At 33.5% G+C, this 22,161-nt stretch overlaps 3 protein-coding genes across 4 annotated transcripts; 2 read left to right on the top strand and 1 right to left on the bottom strand.

Annotated features, from left to right (window-relative positions):
* The first annotated feature begins 3,495 nt into the window (after window positions 1–3,495).
* Window positions 3,496–4,722, top strand: LOC110612912 (histone H2A). The gene is made up of 2 exons (XM_021753768.1): window positions 3,496–3,830; window positions 4,292–4,722. The coding sequence occupies exons 1-2, from the start codon at window positions 3,621–3,623 to the stop codon at window positions 4,529–4,531; spliced, it is 450 nt and encodes a 149-aa protein (XP_021609460.1). The 5' UTR covers window positions 3,496–3,620; the 3' UTR covers window positions 4,532–4,722.
* Window positions 4,723–5,954: 1,232 nt separating this feature from the next.
* On the bottom strand, window positions 5,955–6,775 carry LOC110612788 (histone H2B). The gene has a single exon (XM_021753589.2). It carries the CDS (start codon window positions 6,676–6,678, stop codon window positions 6,235–6,237), a length of 444 nt encoding a protein of 147 aa, XP_021609281.1. The 5' UTR covers window positions 6,679–6,775; the 3' UTR covers window positions 5,955–6,234.
* A 1,906-nt stretch (window positions 6,776–8,681) lies between these two features.
* LOC110613052 (40S ribosomal protein S15a-1) lies at window positions 8,682–10,499 on the top strand. 2 transcript variants are annotated; one of them, XM_021753971.2, is made up of 4 exons: window positions 8,682–8,802; window positions 9,471–9,621; window positions 9,721–9,881; window positions 10,225–10,499. In XM_021753971.2, exons 2-4 carry the CDS (start codon window positions 9,489–9,491, stop codon window positions 10,321–10,323), a joined length of 393 nt encoding a protein of 130 aa, XP_021609663.1. In that variant the 5' UTR covers window positions 8,682–8,802; window positions 9,471–9,488; the 3' UTR covers window positions 10,324–10,499. The 2 variants fall into 2 exon arrangements, with proteins under 2 accessions (XP_021609663.1, XP_021609664.1); XM_021753972.2 differs by having other exon boundaries at window positions 8,722–8,802; window positions 9,474–9,621.
* The last annotated feature ends 11,662 nt before the right edge of the window (window positions 10,500–22,161 follow it).

Below are 22,161 nucleotides of genomic sequence, written 5' to 3'. Positions count from 1 at the left end.
GATCAAATAAATATTTTCATATTTTTAATTTAATTCTAAATCCTTTTATCAAATTTAGTATGACATAAATTTATAATATTAATTATTAATCTGCCATTAATTATTAATTGTGATTTTGATTTGTTGAAACTGGTCCTTTCAATTAATTATTAGGCTATTCTTTTATACTATCACATAAAAATATAATTTGGTATGAACTGTTAATTCCAATAAAGATTAATTGCTAACAAATTTAATATGATTTTTATATATAGAAATATTAAAAATTAGGTTAAATATTTTGTTTGTTAAGTTTAAAATTGTACTAGACTAAATAAATTAAAAATTAAAATTTTAATATATATAAAATTTGAATTCAAATAATTTTAAATAAAAATCAATTTGAATTAAATTATACTTATTTGATTTAATTTAATTTAGTTTCATCACTTAGTCTTTTTATTTTTTTAAATAATATTTTATAATTTAATTAAAATATTTCAATTTTATTTATACTCTAATCTTTATATTATAAAAAATAATATATTATTATTCACTAATGGTTTAATTCGATTTTATTATTATTTTTTAATTAAAATCAAATTGATCTGAAATAATTAAAATTTTTAAAAATAAAAAATTAAACTGAATCGAAAAAAATAAAAAATCAAAGTAAATATTTAAATTAATTCAATTCAATTATTTTTTTAAATTTAAATCAAATATTGTCTATTCCTAATTATAAATACTAAATAACAAACATTAAGTAAAGTACAATTAAGAAAACAATTTAATTTGAGAAATTTCTACTCAATAAAAATAATAATAAAGTACAATTAATAAAACAATTTCTTCAAGCCTTTTTGAAGGTTTACTAATTACTAATGTAGTCAAAATTTAATGAATTTAAATTCTTAATTATTAAGTTCTCCCCAAATAATCATTATGAGTAATATTATTTTGGGCGGTAATGAATTTTATATTAATTGTTTAATTTAATTAATTAATATAATCATTTAATTATAAATAATTAAATTAATTTCTAATAATTTAATTAATTAATTTTATAATTATAATTAATTTGTATTAATTTGATTAATGAAATTTATATAATCATTGTTAATGAATTACAAACATTCTTAATATGAGGTTTTAATTTTCAATGACTCAAATTCATATGGATTCATATATCAATTTTAGATATATATATATCACACATATATTTATTATTAAATAAATTTTAATTAATTTTTTTGTTTTTGAAATAGGGGTTAAGGGAGTCGAACCTTAGACCTTTCAAGACTACAAGATGCACTTTTCACCAGACTAAGTCTTGGAGTGCAAATTTTAATTAATTATTCTTTTATTAATTAATCATATTAATTAAATATGATCGTACCAACTCTGACCCTTTCCCTGCCTATCCATACAAGAAACTAACTTTATCCCATCAACTGTCTATCAAAATTTCCTATTAATGTGCTCTGTTCTTAGGAGGCTATTTTTAATTTATTTTAGTAAACCTTATACTTGTTAATATGTGGATGAATCTAATTAATATTGACTGCATTTATTTAAGAATAAATTAAAAAATAAAACATTTAATAAAATTATAAAGCCGTATTTATTTAAAATAAAAACTCATAAAACAGTATAGTTCTTTTTGGATTTTCTTCTTTTGGCTTTCTAGAGCGCACTTTTATTCTCTTTGCATTCATAAAATAAAATTTTATCTTTTATGGTTTTCTCTATTTGTAGTCGGATAATAGCAATTTTCTTTTTCTTTTTATTATTATTTTGTTGTTTATAAATCTCTAGTATTAAATCTAGCGAGAGGTATCATTGGAAATATCTATTTTCAAGAGATTTTACTTTAATTCAATGGAGAGGTTTGCTTGATACATGATATGAGTGATCTAAAACTACACGATTACGTCTTATGGCTAGGCTTTACAACATCCGTTTCCGGTGGCTAGGCTTTACAGCATTCCTTTCCGATTTGCTACTATTAGTGGTCGAGTCTCACTATAGCTTACTTCTTCCCGTCTTGCATATAACTATTTGTTGATTTTATTTTGCATGTTTGTTGTTTTTCTTTCCTTTTACTTATGTGCTATTGGTAATGTGTTGGGTTGTTTTTTATTTGGTTTTGCTTTTCACACACAATCGCACATTACCAATATACCAACTATCAATGTGGTGTGTGAAGTAGTGGTGTTCATCATGTTCAATTTGATTTATTTTGAAATTTACTAAGGCCATCTCCAACGCTGCGCCATTCTTCATTTTAGCGTTGGAGATGGCCCTCCAACGCTGCGCCATTTGAAGACGCCATTTTAGCAATTGCTACAGTATCACGCCATATTTGGCGTGACACTGTAGCAGCGCTATTTCTGTTTTTTTTTTTTTTTTTTTTTTTTTTTTTTTTTTAATTTATAATATAATTTAAAATTTGTTTTTTTAATTATAATATAATTTTAAATTTATATATATTTTTAATTAAATTTATTTTTTTTCACTCTTATAATTTATTATATTTTTAATTTATTTTATATTTTTATAATTATTAAAATTTAATTTAAATTAATATATTCACAATTATAAATAATATTTATAATAAATTAATTTATTTATAATATATTACATAGAATAATATAAATAAATTAGTAAAGTAACACATATATTATAATTGAACCATAAATATTAATTCAAAATACAATTATTCACGGTACATTAAATATTTAATATTCCGGAAGGTCAGACCCGGATCCAGCAATATCATTGAGATATTGACCATATACATTAGATGCGGATGGCGGTGGTTGTTGTTGACGCTGAGCTCTTTTCTCTGATATTCGAATTTTTTCTTGGCGAAATGTTTCACGAGCAATTGGATCAGAAATAGAATTTAAATCAAGCAATAAAATTTTATTTTCTTCTTTAAATTCCTTTAAGTCCAAAGGAAATATAAAATATATAAATATTTAGAGTGAATATATAAAATTATATGAATTTTTTAAGTGAAATATATAAATAAAATTAAAGTAAAATAAATAATATAATATTAAAGAGAGAGAAGAATATAAATAGAATATTCTTTTTGGTGTTAAAATTGGTGCAGAAGGTTGGAGTAAATATTGCACCATTTTAGTGCAAAGCACCAAAATGGTGCAAAAAATAGTGCATAGGGTTGGAGATGGCCTAAGTTTGTTCAGTTTTTTTTTAAGAATTAGACTTGGGTAGTCAATACAATCATCCTTCTGTCTCTATCTATTGAGCCTGGAAATGCAATCCTACAAGTAAAAAAAATTCTTTTAAGAGGAGAAAATTCAAGCGGGAAAGTGAAAGTTTTTTAAAATGGCACTAAAAACATTTCAATGAGAAATCTCGCTTTCTATTGGTCGATTTCAAATGACGCGGATTGCTCCCTAAACAACCCACAACCGTTCATATTGGTCGTCAATCCAACGGTATTCGTTCTCTCACTCCCTACTTCTCAGACTCCCATATCCAGACAACTGGCTATAAAATCGTTCGACAACACAGCAGCAGTCTATTGATTATTTGCTGTCTTTCTCACTGAAGCTAGATCGGCGGTTTCCTCTATCGGTGTTCATAAACGGGTCGGATCTTTTTGGCAGATGGAGTCTGGAGGGAAAGTGAAGAAGGGAGCCGGAGGAAGGAAAGGTGGGGGTCCGAAGAAGAAGCCCGTTTCTAGGTCGGTCAAAGCCGGCTTGCAGTTTCCGGTTGGGAGAATCGGGCGGTACTTGAAGAAAGGAAGATATTCGCAGCGTGTTGGAACTGGTGCTCCAGTTTACTTGGCCGCTGTTCTCGAGTACCTAGCTGCTGAGGTAATTTTTTGCTTCTTTCCCAATTTTGGATTTTCAGTTTTTTGCGTAATTTTCAGATCTGCGATTGCTGTATAATATGCCCTACATTGTGATTTTGTTTACTATCTCTGGCTGAGCTGAATTTGACTTTTTTGTTAGTTTTGGTCACAAATGTCTGTTTGGCAATTGGGAAAATTGTAGAAAAAGTTGTGTTGCTCCACTTGTACTGTCTGGAGATCTCACTCTTGCCAAATGGAGCTTCAATTTTCTGTTATATGCCAAAATGGCAGTGAGAAGATTTGTTGTCCATATAGTTGAATTAGGGTGTTTAAGGGGGAAAAAAAGAAAGATTTGAGTTTGTTTAATCTGATTCTGCAATACTGACTTCATTTTCTATGAATTTCGTTATTGTACTGTTTATCATGGATCAAGTTGAAATCTACTGTTCCACTGTTCTGATGCATAGTGTTATTGGGGCTCAGGTGCTGGAATTGGCTGGAAATGCAGCAAGAGACAACAAGAAGAACAGAATAATACCGCGGCATGTTTTGCTTGCTGTGAGAAATGATGAAGAGCTTGGGAAATTGCTTGCAGGTGTGACCATTGCTCATGGAGGAGTCCTTCCAAATATCAACCCTGTTCTGTTGCCCAAAAAGAGTGAAAAAGCTGCAAAGGAACCAAAGTCTCCCTCTAAGGCCACCAAGTCCCCCAAGAAGGCTTAAGTGCTTTCTTCCTAGCTGAAAGCCAATTTGGGTGCCTCAACTCTTCTGCTTTGGTTGTATGTAATTTTGGGTTATTTTGTTGTAGGGGAAGTTTGAAACATTGTGTAGTCCCTTTGATAACTGTAATACTATTTTAGGATTGACATTTTTAGATTAATGCAATGAAACTTCTTGTTTCTGTTTCTTGGAAATTGCTTTGGCAAATTCTTTGGTTGTGCGAAATTGGACCCAACTTAGGATGGAAGAGAACTAATTTATCTCCTCCATTTAATTGAATGGAGGAGATGAATTAACATAGAACATACAATTATTTTTAAGTTGTAAAAAATAATAATATTTATAGTATAATTTAAAGCATAATATTAAAAGATAAATTGATAATATTAATGGATCTCTTAACTAGGCAAGTATTATTTATCAAGTGCTACTTAAGCTAATTCCTTCACACCATAGAAGCAAAATATTCTATTTCTGAGAAAGGTAACTTAAAAGTACAAACTAAACAAGAGGTTTTTGCACTTAGTTTCCTTACTCCAATCAAATAAAGACAAGGACTAAAAGGTGTATATGTTGCAACTTGGAAAAACCATTCTAACATGAGCTTCCTTCTCACATAGGCTATTTAATCTCTTTGCTGCTGCGTGAGATATCTTCAATTGACAGCAACCTGTTTGCAGATTCCACCAACCTGCAGTTATCTCCTTGCATTAACGCCCGACTGTTCCATATGCACGCAGAAAAACAGTAAAGTGCTTCCTGGCATTCGGTAGTCAATTCAAAGTTTTTTCTTTTTTAATTTTTTCTGATTTACTAACCCTAATATGAGTAATACTGTTTACTTAAACATCTGCTTGAATAGATCTTTTCTTTCACATATCGGAGAATTTGTTAAATAAATTTATTCGTAAACATTGAACGCATTCAATAATTGATTATTGCGAAACTACTATCATCAATTCTAAAATTTTCCAGTATTGAGCATATATTCTTCAATTTCAATTGATAAAGCTTTATTCCTCATCTCGAATCTTTCCATCACCGTCAGCGTTCCAACCTTTTTATAGAAGTGGCAGATTCTTCAGAAATTAACCTTCCCACTAAAATTAAACTCACATTATTTAAACGATATTTATCTATTTTCATCTTCCTCTAAGCTTAAGCAACAAGCAGAACTGAGCTGACAACAGCAGAACATGGCCTGTGAATTTTTCGATTACAATTTTGAAGGTTAAGGAATTCACAATTAACCATTAAAAGAAGCAAAAGCTAACATTAACAAAAATAATCATCAAGTTGCACAAAGAAATCCTCCTCATCTTCTTCACCGATCACCAACCCTGCAAACCCAGACGAAAATATAGTACAAAAACCATCGACTTGCACCAAATACTAGTTTTGCCTACTAAACTATGCGATACGCATGGGACCAAACGGTGAAGTTCAATACATATTTCTCAGATTAAAATCACATTCACAAGTCAATTTTGAAGAACACAATTGATCGATTTTTGTATTTTAATTCTAACATAGAAATATTTGGATTGAGAAAATCCAAGCTTCAACTATAAACCCAAATCGAATTCGAAGAAAAAAACACTAGAAATAGTAAATAGTAACATATACCTAACCCTAAAACACATACACACAACAAACCCTAATTCACTACCAACCACCAAAACAGTCCCTTGCTATTCAGAACCGCTTCAAGAGCTAGTGAATTTGGTCACCGCCTTAGTCCCCTCGGACACAGCGTGTTTCGCCAACTCTCCTGGCAACACCAATCTCACAGCCGTCTGGATCTCCCTCGAAGTTATTGTTGGCTTCTTGTTGTACCTTGCTAGTCTCGACGCTTCCTGTGCAAGCTTTTCGAAAATATCGTTTATAAAGGAGTTCATAATTCCCATTGCCTTGCTCGAGATCCCGATGTCTGGATGGACCTGCTTCAAGACCTTGAAGATGTAGATCTTGTATGTCTCCGTGGACTTCTTCACGCGCTTCTTTTTCTTGTCTCCGGCCGCCGCACCACCCTCTTTTGGTAGCTTCTTTCCGGCCTTCGGTTTCTTCTCCGCCGGAGCTTTCTCTGCTACCGTCTTCTTCTCTTCCGCTGGCTTCTTCTCAGCAGGCTTCTTCTCCGCCTTCGGTGCCATTTCTTTGGGAGAGAGTTAGGTTTCGATTCCTAGAACTTACAAGACGGAAACAAAAGGGAGAAATTTGAAAGCCGATAAGGGATACTTTTGAGAGCTCGGTGCGTCGAATTATTTATAGAAAAGGCGGTGATTAATGCTATTGGTCAATGGAATTTCTCGCGGATCGGTGACTTGGATATCTCAGACCATTGGATTAGTTTTCTAATCTACGGTTGAGTGATTTGTGCTACTGAGAATCCATTGGTTTAAGTGAGGCGCAAATCGGATCGATAATGTAGACATTAAGGACCGTTGGATTGAGTTTTGTGTTTTGACTCAAGATTGACGGTAATTAAGCGGCTATTTGGTTTAGTACTTTTGGGATAGTTCATAACTATATTATATTTTTAAAATTATTAATTACGATTTTTTTATCTTTATAATAAAGTTTTTACTCTAAAAATTATATATAATTATAAGAAACAATAAATAAAATTAAAAATATTACAATAACAATTAGACTAATTTTAAGATTCTTTCTCATTTCACAATATATAATTATATTTTTTTAAATTAATTTTTATGCATAGTATGCAATAAATTAATGCTTATGTACCCATTTTAATAAAAAAAAAATCAGACATGGTTTATCAAAATTTTAGAATTTATTACTTACCAGTTTTAATTAATTCAACTGTGAGTGGTGTGTTTTTCATGACACTGAATTTTTTACAGCAATGGAGGGGGACCTGTTCTAATTGTACCAGCTGCACCAATGTTGTGTCGGCTTTGACTGTTTGGTCTCCTCCACCGCAGGGTTGGATTAAGGTTAATATTGACGTATCTTTAAACTCACAACGAAGTTTACTAGGTTTCGGCTGTGTAGTCTGAGATGCTAATGGTAGATTTATAGGCTGTTTTTGCAGTCAGATGGAGGTTAAGTGTGCGGCAGTGACTTTTCGAGAGGTATTGAGCTGTATTAAAGAGTGCGAATGGGATCGAGTTCTTTTCGAATCGGATGCTCAGGTTCTTATTGTGTCAATTAACAATACTTCATTAGATGATTTATCACCTTTTGGTCTTTTGGTTCAAGATCGTAAATTGTTTCTATCCAGTTATGAGGAAGCAAGATGTGTTTTTATTCATAGGTCTGCGAATGATGTCGCTCATATTCTAGCAACATCGGTTCATTCTGAGTCAGGTAAGAAATTTGGATTCATATCCCTTCTCCTCATATAGTTTCCTTGATCGCTTTGAATTAATAATATTTCTTTCATCTTAAAAAAAAAAATAGATAAAAATTTTTGCATATAAAGTTTTATAATAAGCATACACTATGTCGTATATTTCTTGTATGATGCCAAATTAAAAAATTTGGTGTACCAACAAGCACGACAGAAATTTAAAAAAAAAAACAAACAAATTGTAGTTTGCTAGTCATTATATAAATGAAAGTCTACCTGATGGTGCCGATCAAAAGCGTGATAATGGATTAGGTCTGCTATCATATCAATGTCAGGCAGATAATTTTAGAGATTTAAATTATTTTATAATTTAAAATTTAAAGGTGTAAATAATTTAATTATTTCTAGAAAAAAAATTAAATACAAAAGTGATAAAATAATTTTTAGTGAAAAGTTAAGAGGTATTTACTCATAAAACTACTAAAAGGGGTCATTTTTACCACCGACGAAGCAAAAGTCCAGTTTCTTATTTTATCGATTATTTCGTGGATCTCATAATTTTTAAATATTTTATTTTTTTACATATATTAAAAATAAATATTTTTTCTTAAATTTTCAATTATAATTATTTTAAAAATATTAAATTTTTAAATACTAAAAAATAAAATAAAATAGAATTACAATAATTATTTTATATATTAAGAAAATAATTATAATTTAAAGATGTTTTAATGAATTTTGGAAAATATAAAGATTAAATTACTAATAAGGACAAAATCAAGCATGTAAAATTGCAATTTAACCTAAAATAATTAAACCCACAGGGGCAGTTTCGTAAATTGGTAGAACCCAATAAACCCTAAAACAAGCCCCAATCCAAAAAGGCTCAACCCTACTGCTGCTTGTTCTACTCTGTTCCAGGATTCCATCTACCAGACGCGGCCTCCGATTCTTCTCTCCGGTAATTGTTCCTCTCCCTGTCTCATCATCATCTTACCTGATAAAAATTATTTTGTTTCAATGGAAGCATCTGAAGCATACACGAAAAATTGTATGATCTAAATCTCTTATATAACTTGAAGGACGATTTTCGAAGCGTTTCACTGATTCTGATCAGTACCCTTTTGTTCAATTGAAGATAATTCTTTTGTTATCTCAGATTAACATTCACTCTTGTTTAAGTTTTTGAAGAAGTACTGATAAGCTTTTCTTGAAATACCTATTCTTAAGGTTAATTTTGAGTCGGTTTGCTTTGGTGGAATTAGGAATTTTATCTCATGTTGGGGCTATGAACTGTTTTGAGAAATCAGAATTTCATCCCAAACATGTTCTATTCTTGTGTGCGAATGGGTATTTGTTTGTTTGGCCTGTTCAAATTATTGTTGTTTCTACTAATAGCATTATGATGGATTGAAATTTGATTTATTTGTGTGGAGGAACCATTGAAACTAAGCCAATGTCTCTTTATATAGAGCTAATGAATTCTTCCTTCTCGATGCAGTTTTTATTGTTTATGTTGCCTGTATATGGCCTTGTGTTACTTGAGGTTGAAATGTAATAGCATGCATGCCAACTCTTTATTTTACGTTTATTTATTTATTTTAATTTGATTTTTGTTAAAATTTTCAGTAGCTTGCATTTGGAAGAATGGTGAGAGTCAGTGTTTTAAATGATGCTCTTAAGAGCATGTATAATGCTGAGAAGAGGGGTAAACGACAGGTTATGATCAGGCCATCATCAAAAGTGATCATCAAATTTCTTTTGGTGATGCAGAAGCATGGTTTGTTCACGTGCAATTTAGGCTTTTCTCCTTACTGAAGTATCAAATACTAGTAGAATTTGTAAAAATATGTTGGTTTATGTATTTTCTGTATTGCAGGTTACATTGGGGAGTTTGAGTATGTCGATGATCACAGAGCTGGCAAAATTGTGGTTGAACTGAATGGGCGATTGAACAAGTGTGGAGTTATTAGTCCTCGCTTTGATATTGGAGTCAAAGAGATTGAAGGTTGGACTGCTAGATTGCTTCCTTCAAGACAGGTGAGTCTTAAAAACATAGTTTGCAGAGGACAGTATTTTTCAATTTATTGAAATTGATTATGGTCTTTTTCGCGGCCAAATACGAGATCTAGGGATTTGGTGTCAGTTCTGTTTTTATGTTTTCCATTGGAGAGTAGTTTGATGGATTTTATTTTGTCTATTAGGTATAGTTTATGGGAACAGATTAGGTCCTTTTTGTTTGGGGGGCTCTTCTGCATTTCTCCACCACCATTGTATTAAGAGTGTACTTGTAGATGTTTTGTTGTTATTTGTGGTTTTTGTGTCATCATTTCTTTCTCTGCCTTAAAGGGTTTTAATTTTTTATTTTTATGAATACATGCAGTTTGGATATATTGTGCTAACAACATCTGCTGGCATCATGGATCATGAAGAAGCTAGGAGAAAGAATGTTGGAGGAAAAGTACTTGGTTTCTTTTATTGATAAGAGCTTTCAGGATAAGTTTTGGCTTACTGCTGAGTAGTTTATCCACATGCCCCAATTTTCATCTTAAACGTTTATGTTTTTATTATTTTGTACTTGAGGTAAACTTTTCCTTTGTTAATGACTTGAGAATTGAGATTATGTTCTATGCGATGTGAGAATTTTGAGTAGTCAAACCTTGTGTTGTTGCCCAGTAATGATTGTCTGATTTTTGTTGTCTCCTTGTGAGATTGATATTTCTAAAACACCTCCCGAATCCTTTGTATGCATAGAACATTGTCTTGGGATTTCTCTGGTGGAAAGCTTCTCTAAGGAGGTGCCCACCACTAATTCTGGAAAGATGATGGTAAATCACCTTGGACTATTTTGCTTATTCGTTAATTTCTGAGCTGGAATACTAGAACTCATCATTTTAATCTTGCGTTATCCCTTTTTTTTATAAAAAAAAATTCCTTTGTAGTTCAGCTGAAACCTCAAACACTTGCACTGCATGACCTGTCAGTGTTAGTTCTGATAATGATTTCAATCTGGGCAAGGTCCCTGTCAAGTTTGGTAGAGTCTGTCTTCATTTCTCTTGCCTTATATTTTGGTATCTGGCTGACTTGAAGGACCTACTGTCCCTTGGATGTTCAGGCATGTTCTTGAAGTTAATATTTTGTTGCAATCAACTCCCTGAACTGGAAGTACTCGAACAATAAAAATCCTTGAGCAGTTTTACATCTTTCACTTTCAGTGATTTGGACCAACCTTAGATGCTAAGGAATAAAGATTTGGCTTTCTGAGGAAGTGATCTTCTCAGCATTAACTTTCTGTTGCTGCCCCTTCCCTTTCAAACTTTTTTGTTGTTTTCATTGTTAATAATGAGAAAGGTTTATATTAAAACAACCAGCGGTCCGGCACTTGAACTTGATCATCACTCAAATCGTGCCCATTTTCTGATATGGATTCGAGTTTTATCTATCTACAAAATGATATCTCCATCCTTCTGGTGCATCTGGAAATGGTGGGTTGATGTCTACATCTACACTAATATCGAGCACGCTAACAACATTTGGCCATTGATTAGATCAGAGGCGAGACGATAGACGACTCATGCTGGTGTTGCTGTCGTTGCGGATGTTGGCAGTGATTAGAGGAAGTCAGTGCAGGGCTTTAAAACTGTTATAAGCATGGTAAAATAAATAAATATAAACATACAAGTCCATTTAGAAGTCCCCTTGATTTGTGCGGCTGAACTAGCCCACGACCAGCCAGTCGGTCTGCCTTCAAGTGCAACAGTATAGCTATAGAGGGACTTGCTTGAAAATCATCTTTTGATAGTTGCATGAGTTTTAATTGAATTTCTTTCTTATATATACATATATATTTTATTTGGTAATAAAAAATAGACGGGGAATTTTATTATTTGTTTAGAGAAATATTATTAAGGGTATCATGGCAATTTTTGCAGTTGAAAAAATGGGAAGTTGATGGAAATTTGGATGGACAGACTTAAATGTTGAGTTAATCAAAATTTAGGGACAGAACTGTTTATATTTAGATTCACCCAATATTATAATAATGATAACATAGTTGAAGACCTAGTTTAATTGCATGAATTATTGTTCCTCTTCCACTTCAATTTAGAAGCAGTGGTCTCCATTAAAAGATTCTCTGCCTTTGAACTAGCATCTTCAAAGCTTCATTAAATAATTGGAATTAAAAGATGTTAATTATAGAGTTTTTTTTTTCCCAGATAGTTAATGTTCCAGCTAAATAGATTCTCATTGATTATATTCCCAGATAGTTAATGTTCAAGCTAATATAATTAGTTATATAATCTTTCCCAAAAGAATTAGTTATAATTAATAACATTTATAAACTTTTTATAATTAATTCTAATCGAAACTCAAATTTAAAATTTTTATTATTCTAGAACCGAGTCAATATCAATAAATTAAAAATGTAAAAATATTTTTATAGTTAAATAATGGGATTTTCTCAGGAGAATAGTTAAACAAACATAAGAAAGTTCTTTTCAACCATTGCCATTAAAAGTGTGTCAATTGGCATTTCAAATTTCAGATGCTTTTCTCTTCAATTGATCAAAATGATTCTTCAATAATTTAACCTTCCTTTCTAAGGCAAGAAACCACTTTCTCAAACTTTTGGTTAAGAGATTTTATCAAAACGTAGATATTTAATATTCTTTTCGACTTTTAACTTCAACATAATCAACATTTTTTAAATCCAACACTTAAATATCTCTATAATCAATTCATCCAAAATCAGTTCATCCAAATTAAAATTCTGTCCATTTATTTTTATGGTTGAAAGTGTATAAATTTTTCATTATTTTTTTTAAATAAATAAATTATCCTTGAATTCTTAACTTTTAGCATAATTAATGGATTGGTCCGTATATTTTTTAAATCGTACACTTAAATCTCTCTATAATTAATCCGTCCTCATTTATTACAATTTAAATATTTTGTTTTTTCATTTTTTATTTGAAAGAATATTTAAATTCCCCGTTAACTTTTATTTATAATATCTCATTTAACCAATTTTTAATTATTTTTATTCTTTAATTTCTATTCATAAAATTACTTTAATACTTATAATTTCAAAATTTTCAGAAAACATTTATAACTACAACTATTTGTAAGTGGTACCAAATAAACTATTTATGTAAACTTTTATAAAAAGTATTTTAGGAAGAAATTATATTTTCAGAAAATCACTAATTTTGAATTAATATCTATAATGGATTGAGAAACTGTAATTTTAGATAAATTAAATATAAAGGGATTAAAGGATTTAATTTTAAAAATATAAGGATAAATCTATAATTATACTAAAATTTAGAGATCAAAATATAGTTTTATACAATATAAAATTCTTTATCTATATTAAAAAATTTTAAATATTTATTCTCTTGATCCGTTGATGGAATAATAAATCGAATAACTTTCAATTTAAACATGTTAATTATTTAAAAATTAAAATATAATATATCTTTAATTTAATGATTTAATGCCAATATTTTAATTATTTGTCACTGTATGCATCTTTTTTTCCTTTCCAATTATAGCTTCTTGTTTTTTCATACTTTTCCAATTGTAGTGAAGTTTTCAGGTTCTTTTCTTCTCATTTCTAAGTAATGAAAGGCAGAAATTCCCGAGTCTCAATCACAAAAGAAAATTAGGTAAAATACATATTTACATTTATATATTATTTAAAATTAACTTATTAAATATTTAAATCAAAATTGTAACTATAAAATACTTATACATATAAAAATTACAATGATTAAAAATAATCTCACTTGTCATATTACAAATTTTGTTTATTTTTTTTTTAAAAATATTTTTCTAATATAATTTCAATGTCAAACAAATTTGAAAAATATTTCACATACTACATAATACGATTAAGCATTCATCATCGAGACTTAATATTTGTCGTTTGATTCAGTATTTATCATTTGAGTTGATACTTGTCGTTTGATTCGATATGTAAATTAATTATTCATGGCCACGTAAACATCTGATTCCTACACTACATCGCAGCAGTGCGCCTTTCTGGCAAAGACATTTCTTTAAAAACCAGGTCAAAGTCTTTACAGACCTGGTCATCTCATGCGTGTACATATGGATATATAATAATTAATTTTGAAATTTTATTTTCATTTAAAATATTCAGCCGTTATTGACTAATGAGTTTGTTTAAATTAATTCTAAATAAATTTAGACATAGATATTTAATTCAGCTATTACAGAATTTATTATCATACGAATAATATGCTGAGAAAATTATAAATCAATATTTTAATTTGTCAAAATATTACCTTTTAGTGAAAAATAAATATATCAAATTTAATGTTTTGGTTTAAATTTATTGTTAAATTATCATTAAAAATTTAAATAAATCAATTGAAATTTTTAAAAATAATGATTTTATTTAATTTTTTAAAGAGAATAAATTTAAATTAAAAGATAGAATTTAATATTTTTAATATTTGTTATATAATTTATGGTTAAATTTAGTTTTTTAATCTTTATTTATGCGATATACCGAGTCTAAAAATAGAAGATTAGCAGCTAAGGAATCATGTGGTGGTGGGGTTTGAATTGATCAGTTAAACTATGCAAATGCTATAAAATCGCTGGAAACTGCAGCGGAATTTTCTTGCCTTGTTTGAAAGAGAATAAGTAAAGATCACAGCTGTAGCTTCATGCATTTTTGTGTATCAGTTAATGAATGGTTGCCAACTCATAACACCACATCTACAACCCATTCCTTGATTCCTTCCACGGGAACACTTATTCTTCAGGTTCAATGTCTTATATTAAATTACTATATCAATATTATATACTCCATTTCACAAATATTAGTTATATATTTTATAATTAAAAAATTCGAACATTCGCACCGGATTAGTCGAAAATATGGAGTCCAAAACATTCACGACTAGAATGTCTAGTTACAATTAGGGTGAATAATCCATCGATTTGGTTTAAAATCGAATCGAATTGAATAAATTGAAAATTAAAATTTTAGTATTTATAAAAATCAAATCGAATTGATTTTGGTTAGAAACCGATCGAATCGAACTGATTTGATTCAGTTCGATTTGATCGATTTGAATTTTTAATATTTTTTTATTTTTTACACTTTATTTTAGTATTTTAAAATTTAATTAAAATATTTTAACCTTAATATGATCTAATCTCTTTATGTTATTGAAAATAATATACTATTATCACTAATCAGTTCGGTTTAACTTTTTTAATTTTTTTTTCTGATTAAAATCGAACCGAATCAAAATAACTGAAATTTTTGAAATTAAAAGCTAAATCAAACTGAAATAAATAAAAAATCGAACCAAAATTTTAAATTAATTCGGTTTGGTCGGTTTTTTCGATTTCAACCGAATACTGCTCACCTCTACTTACAACAAAAATCCATTCTAGAAAATTGATAAAATCTTTACAGATCCCGATTGAAGATTGTTATAAAGCAATCCTCATGAAATTTCTTATACATTAGCCGATATAAATCAAATTCTCATAAAAAATCATTAATTAATCTAATATTCCTAAAATATAAAAGCAAATCAAAACATAGAGTTTAAACTACATACTTAGTCATATTACTTGGAATTGTCTCTTCCCTCGCTCATTTTTTTTTGAAAGCAAAACTACTGGTTGTATTAATAAAATTTCATCAAACAAAGAGGGATGTTATTCCAAGTAGAAAGACGATCATACCTAATAGATTTTCTAACCAAAGTATGAGCAGCTAGAGTGACATAACGACGAACTCATCTAACAAAAATATCAATTTTAGAGTCTAACAAAGATTTACAATCATTCAAAATCAAACCCAGTTCAAAAATGTCTAAATGTGGAGACTGAAGAGTTTGAATCACCTACAAACAGTCCATAAGAATGCAGCCATTAAAAGGTAAAAATTCTGTCACAAAGAGCAAGTGACGGAGAGCTAAAGTTTCAACAATTACCGGCGTACTATTACCTTCCGAGAAACCAGAAACACCACGTTGAAATATACTCTCAGAGTTTTCCACAACAAAACCGTAGCCGATAAAATCTTGAGTTTGAAACAAAGCCCCATCAACTTGACAAAACCAACTGAAATTGTCCAAGCTTGATACAAATCCCGACGGAGCAGAATAGGCTTGTCGATCTCTATTTTGACGAACAGGTGCCCCAACCAAACTTCATATCTTCTTTCTTCAACCTCAGTCGCAAGTCACAGAAAGTCTTCACATGACTCAGTTTCCCACATAGATAGCAAAAAATAGTCAGTTTTTCGTATTGAAACTTCATAGTAAACACAGTACCATCATTTCCAACAAACTTCTTCCGCCGTTTCAAAGGTTGCCGAATGTCCAAATAAACTTTAACTCTTATAGGACTCGGCAACATAGCTTGTATCTCCTTCCAAACAAGGAGAAATCGATTGTACAACCAAGGGTCCCCATTCCCTATATCTTCAAAATCAATATTATTAAAAAACCGAAATAGATATCTTTTTGTCTCTAATTCCATAATAGATACCCCTCTAAAGGGTGCCATAAATTTGCCAAAGAGGTATGTATATTCTGAAAATTGATTGGATTGTATGTGAGAAACATCCCCACCATACAGAAATCATAAGTGACGATTGGAATATCCCTGGAGTTTTTAATAGGGACAACAACATTTTCTTCTTCATCGATAGTCAATTGACGCAGATCGTCTTCCATGGGGAAGTGGAAAGAAGAAGTTAGGTTTAAGAAAGAGAAAAATGCGAGAGTATCGAGTCACAAAGGGACCATAGAAGGAATCTTGCATTGAAAGTCATGGCGACCTATTTCCCTCGCTCAGTTAAAACACTTTTCTAATTTGAATATCATAGTGATAATTTTTAAACTCTTTCGATAATATTATATATATTAAATAATAATTACTAGAATTAAAATAATAATTTTTTTATTATTCTACTTAATGTATTTTTTACTCATATTTATTATTGAAATTTTAAAAAATTATTTTTTAATACTTATTAAATAGAGATATATTAAAAAATTAATAAATAAAGTAACATCTAAAAACAAAAATAACATATTATTTGAGGTGGATATAAAAATAAATTTATTTTTTTAGAAAGAAATAATTATATAATTCATACTACGTTTGGGAGTATCGGTCTTACCTCTCTGGTAAGTTTTTTAGGGTTTTTTAAGGCTTCTCTATGGCATCTGAAGATGACACGGTTTCTGTGGAGATGGCGGGTCTTTCGGTCGACGGTGATGCGGAGGGTGAAGACGGCTTGGTCTTCGGAATCGACGATGGTGTACTCGACCAGGATGACCTGTCATTGTGTCTAGTGGGGCGGTTCTTAACAAGTCGACCTATCAACTTCAATGCGATGGAGCACACCTTGGCGGCGCTTTGGCAGCCATTTGAGCAAGTCTCTGTCCGTAGGGAGGAGGGTAATCGGTATGTATTTCAGTTCTATCGTTCAGTCGATGTGCAGAGAGTTCTGGATATGCGTCCATGTACGTTCAACAATCATCTCCTGGTTCTTGAGAATTTGGAAGGTTTCTCCCACCCGTCTGAGGTTCCTCTTACCCATGTCCCATTCTGGATTCAGGTGCATGGTTTGCCGTCGGGGTTCTTTTCTGAACGTGTAGTGACCCGCATAGGGAATGAATTGGGTGTCTTCATGGAATCTGATCCTTACAACTTCCTGGGTCCTCGGAGGGCTTATGTTCGGCTTCGATACAAGCATGACCTTTCAGCTCCCATTCACAAATCCTTGAGAATGCGCAAGAGTGATGGAGCATGGTTCACTGCAACTTTTGCTTATGAGAGGGCGCCCAGTTTCTGTTTCATTTGTGGACTGTTTGATCATACAGAGAAATTTTGCAGGGAGCTTCTGAAGTTTGGGAATGCGCCAGTGGTTCGAAAATTTGGGCCGAAATTACATGCCAATCATCGACGCCCTTAGAGTCTTGGCAGCCGATGGCTTAAGGGAGGAGGAGGGGAGCAAAGCATCCAAGGTCAGTCGAGTTTTAATTCTGGTAATTCCACTGATAGCGGACTGAATCCGCCTCCAAATGCGGGGGTCTATAATGATCATGATATGGAAAGGGGTCAAGAGGATCTTGATGTTGGGGAGGATCAAGCTATGGGTTTGGGAGTTGGTGTAACCATTGTTGATCCTAAACGGCGACGTATAGGACCCGATCACAAGAAGGTCATTGGGGAGAGGTCCTCTGTGGTACACGGTTCAAGCAGTGCAAGTAGTAATCAGTCAAAAAATGGAGTAGCGGCGGGTCCTGGGGTTCAGGCCCGCCGATCATAATGAGTTGTATTAGTTGGAACTGTCGTGGGCTTGGCAACCCACGAGCAGTTCAGGCCCTGAAAGAGATGATCAGGGTTAAGAGGCCGAACTTTCTTTTCTTGATTGAAACTTTATGTGGTTCTGCTAGGGTGAATGAGATAAAAGGTTTGTTGGGCTTTGATGATTTTTTCAGTGTGGATAGTTTGGGTCATAGCGGAGGGTTGGCTTTATTGTGGAGGTCAGTCTCTTCTATCTCTCTCTTAAGTTCATCGCAACATCATATTGATACAGAAATCTGCATGGATGGTGTTGGTTCTTGGCGCTTGACAGGGTATTATGGTGAAGCTGATCGTGGCTCTCGCCACTTGTCTTGGCAGAGACTGCGTATGCTGGCATCTCATCTTGAAGCGCCCTGGGTGTGTTTGGGTGACTTCAATGATATTCTTTCTCCATCTGAGAAGCGAGGTGGTCGACCCCAACCTCCACGCTTGATCAATGGGTTTCGCAAGGCTCTTTGTGATTCTGGTCTTATAGAATTTCCTATGACAGGATACCCGTTCACGTGGGAGCATAGCAGAAACAGTGGTAGTTGGGTGGAATCTAAGTTGGATCGTGTTCTTACTAATGCTCAATGGCGTGCCAGGTTCTCTAATTCTTCAGCTGAAGTGATGGGTTTCTCTACATCTGACCATCTGCCTATCCTGCTTGTAGTTAAATGCTTTGTGGAACAGCGTCATGCTCACCGGTTTCGTTTTGAGAATACGTGGCTACGTGAGACCGGTTGCCGGAATCTTATTTTTGATATTTGGCAGTCTTCTTCTAACATGGATGCTGCGGGTAAGCTTGAGGCTTATCGTTCTGCTCTCAAATCTTGGGGTATAAATCTTCGTCTTAAGCACAAAGTGGAGATGGATGAGTGCCTTACTATCATGTCCCGTTTACGTGGCTCTCGCCTACAGGAACATATAACTGAGTTTTTACGAGCTAAAGCCCACTTCTTTCACCTCCTAAATCTCCGTGAGATCTTCTGGAAGCAGCGGGCCAAGCAATTTTGGCTTAAGGAGGGTGATGCTAATACTCGTTTTTTCCACCAGTCTGCCAGTGCTCGAAAAAGGAAAAACACGATTGTCAAACTGCTGGATGATTCAAATATATGGCGGGACAGGAATTCGGGGTTGGAGGGTGTGATGACTGATTACTTTATGACTCTTTTTACTTTCCACAGTTGTAATTCTGAACATGTTTTGCAGTGTGTCCCGACGTTGGTATCACAGGATCATAATGCTTCTCTCTTAGCGCCATACAGTTGTGATGAGGTAAGGTCTGCAGCCTTTTCCATGAAAATTGATAAATCCCCTGGGCTAGATGGTTTCAATCCTAGTTTTTTCCAGCAGTATTGGGATATTATAGGAGATGATATATCTAGTTTTTGCATTGAGTGTCTGCATTCCGGGTCTATTCCTCTAAAGTTGAATGAGACAGCTTTAGTTTTGATTCCAAAGAAGTTTGTGCCTGAGCGAATGAGCGACTTGTGTCCTATAGCCCTCTGCAATGTGGTCTATAAGATCATCACTAAGATGATAGTTAATCAGCTTAAGTCCCTTCTGCCCACCATCATCTCGGAGAGTCAGAGTGCTTTTATTGCTGGTCGAAGTATTCAGGATAATATAATCTTAGCTTTTGAGGCCTTGCATGGTTTTAAAGTGCATCAAAGGAAAAAAGAGTTTTCTGGGGCCCTCAAAATGGATATCAACAAGGCCTATGATAGACTTGAGTGGGGTTTCATTCGGGATATGCTTCTTCGGCTGGGTTTTGCGCAACAATGGGTTGCTTTGCTGTTCTCTTGTATCTCCACTGTTCGTTATTGGATCCTGCATGATAGCAAGGAGTTAGGCCCTATTGTTCCTACAAGGGGATTGAGGCAAGGAGACCCCTTATCGCCGTACTTGTTTATTCTTTGTGCTGAGGGGCTTTCCCGTCTCCTGCAAAATTGTATAAGCAGTGGAAGCCTTCATGGGTATAGGGTTTCTCGGGGTGGCCCGTAGATTTCTCACCTTTTTTTCGCAGATGATAGCTTGATCTTCTTCCGAGCAAGTGTTCAGGAGGCTTTGGAACTCAAGCGTATCCTTCGCATGTATTAAAATGCATCTAGACAGGTGATAAACCTTCAGAAATCATCTATCTCCTTTAGTAGGTACACTCCTGTGGCTCTTCGAGACTCTGTATGCTCAATACTTCAGGTTGAGGAGAAACCAGATTTTGAAAATTATTTAGGACTTCCTTCTCATGTTGGGAATAATAAAAGGGAAGTGTTCAGTTTTGTTAAGGATAGATTGTGGAAAAGGCTGAATTCTTGGAAGCATCGGGCACTGTCTCAAGCAGGTAAGGAGGTTCTCTTGAAAATAGTCCTCCAAGCTTTGCCAAACTATGTGATGAGCTTATTTTTACTTCCTCGGACTCTTTGTGATGAACTGCAACGCATGATGACTAGATATTGGTGGAGTAAGGGGGCAAATCAAAATCGGGGTATTCATTGGCTGGGTTGGCAAAGCACAAATCTGATGGCGGGCTAGGTTTCAAAATTCTTCATAAGTTTAACTTGGCCATGCTTGGGAAGCAGGGCTGGCACATTATCAACAGGCCTCAGTCCTTAGTGGCTCGTGTCCTTAAGGCCCGCTATTTTTCGACACAATCTTTCTTTGAAGCTCCTTTGGGAAGTAACCCTAGTTTTTTGTGGCGCAGCATATGGGAAACTCGGGGTCTGATTCGAGCTGGGGCTTACTGGAGGATTGGGAATGGTCAATCAGTTTCAGTCTGGGGGCAACCCTGGTTGAGAGAGCTGCCTGAGTCCCTGGTTTCCACAACCCCTCCTTTGAACTATGCTAGAGTTGTTGTTTCAGATCTCATAATTAACCACAGATGGAACGAGAGTTTAATGCACAGATGTTCAACGAAAGAGATAGAAGTTGTATTTTGAACATCCCTCTTAGTCTTTCATCGTGTTCTGATACATGGTGCTGGAAATTCGAGTCCAAAGGTCACTATTTGGTTAAGAGTGCATATAGGTTCCTGGTTGATGGCTTTCAACATAGGGAAGGGAGCGAGATATGGAAAAGGTTCTGGAAAGCTAAAGTTCCCCCAAAAGTGCTCAATTTCTGCTGGCGGGCTCTAGTTAATGTTGTCCCTTGCCTCTCGTCACTTCAGTCCAAGAGAGTCCCAGTTGATCCTTCATGCCCGTTGTGTCATGTAGCCCCTGAGAATGTCTTGCATATTCTGATTCAGTGCCATTTTGCCCGCAGCTGCTGGTTAAGCTCGCCATTGGGTTGGCCTGCGCCTTCTGCATCTTCTTTAAATGAGTGGTTTTCTTTAGCCTTCTCTTCTGCTTCTGTGGAAAATGCCTCCCTTATGCTAATGATCTTATGGGCTTTGTGGCAAAATAGGAACAATGTTGTATGGAAGGGCCAGGGTCAGACTGCGAGTGGTGTGTTCTTCATGGCTCTGAATTTTTTGCAGCAATGAAAAGCAGCCCGGGTCGTGTCCTCAGTAAGTACCATTGTCGACCCGGCTCGCCCGATCTGGTCTCCTCCGCCTCACGGTTGGATCAAGGCGAACATTGACGCCTCTTTAAGCTTGCAACGAGGTTCGGTAGGTTTCGGTTGTGTAATCCGGAAGGATGATGGGAGTTTTGTGGCTGCTAGAGCAGGCTCTTTTTATAGCCAGATGGATGCAAAGTGTGCTGAAGCTATAGCATTCCGGGAAGCATTGAGCTGGATTAAAGAGTGTGGATGGGATCGAGTTCTTTTCGAATTGGATGCTCAGGTACTGGTGATGTCAGTTAATTGTGTTTTGTTAGATGATTTATCGTCTTTTGGCCTTTTGGTTCAAGATTGTAAATTGCTTCTATCTAGTTATGAGGAAGCAAAGTGTGTTTTTGTTCATAGATCTGCGAATGAAGTCGCTCATATTCTAGCAACATCGGCTCATTCTGAGTCAAGTCAAGGAGTT

The sequence above is a fragment of the Manihot esculenta genome, chromosome 4 (genome assembly GCF_001659605.2).
Source record: "Manihot esculenta cultivar AM560-2 chromosome 4, M.esculenta_v8, whole genome shotgun sequence".
NCBI classification, from domain to species: Eukaryota; Viridiplantae; Streptophyta; class Magnoliopsida; order Malpighiales; family Euphorbiaceae; genus Manihot; species Manihot esculenta.
This window is presented reverse-complemented; position numbering and strand designations above follow the sequence as displayed.

Coding starts and splice junctions, on each gene's coding strand:
- LOC110612912 (XM_021753768.1), top strand. CDS start 3,621: ATGGAGTCTGGAGGGAAAGTGAAGAAGGGAGCCGGAGGAAGGAAAGGT. Junction 3,831..4,291: donor TCGAGTACCTAGCTGCTGAG/GTAATTTTTTGC, acceptor ATTGGGGCTCAG/GTGCTGGAATTGGCTGGAAA.
- LOC110613052 (XM_021753971.2), top strand. CDS start 9,489: ATGGTGAGAGTCAGTGTTTTAAATGATGCTCTTAAGAGCATGTATAAT. Junction 9,622..9,720: donor TTTGGTGATGCAGAAGCATG/GTTTGTTCACGT, acceptor TCTGTATTGCAG/GTTACATTGGGGAGTTTGAG. Junction 9,882..10,224: donor GATTGCTTCCTTCAAGACAG/GTGAGTCTTAAA, acceptor GAATACATGCAG/TTTGGATATATTGTGCTAAC.
- LOC110612788 (XM_021753589.2), bottom strand. CDS start 6,678: ATGGCACCGAAGGCGGAGAAGAAGCCTGCTGAGAAGAAGCCAGCGGAA.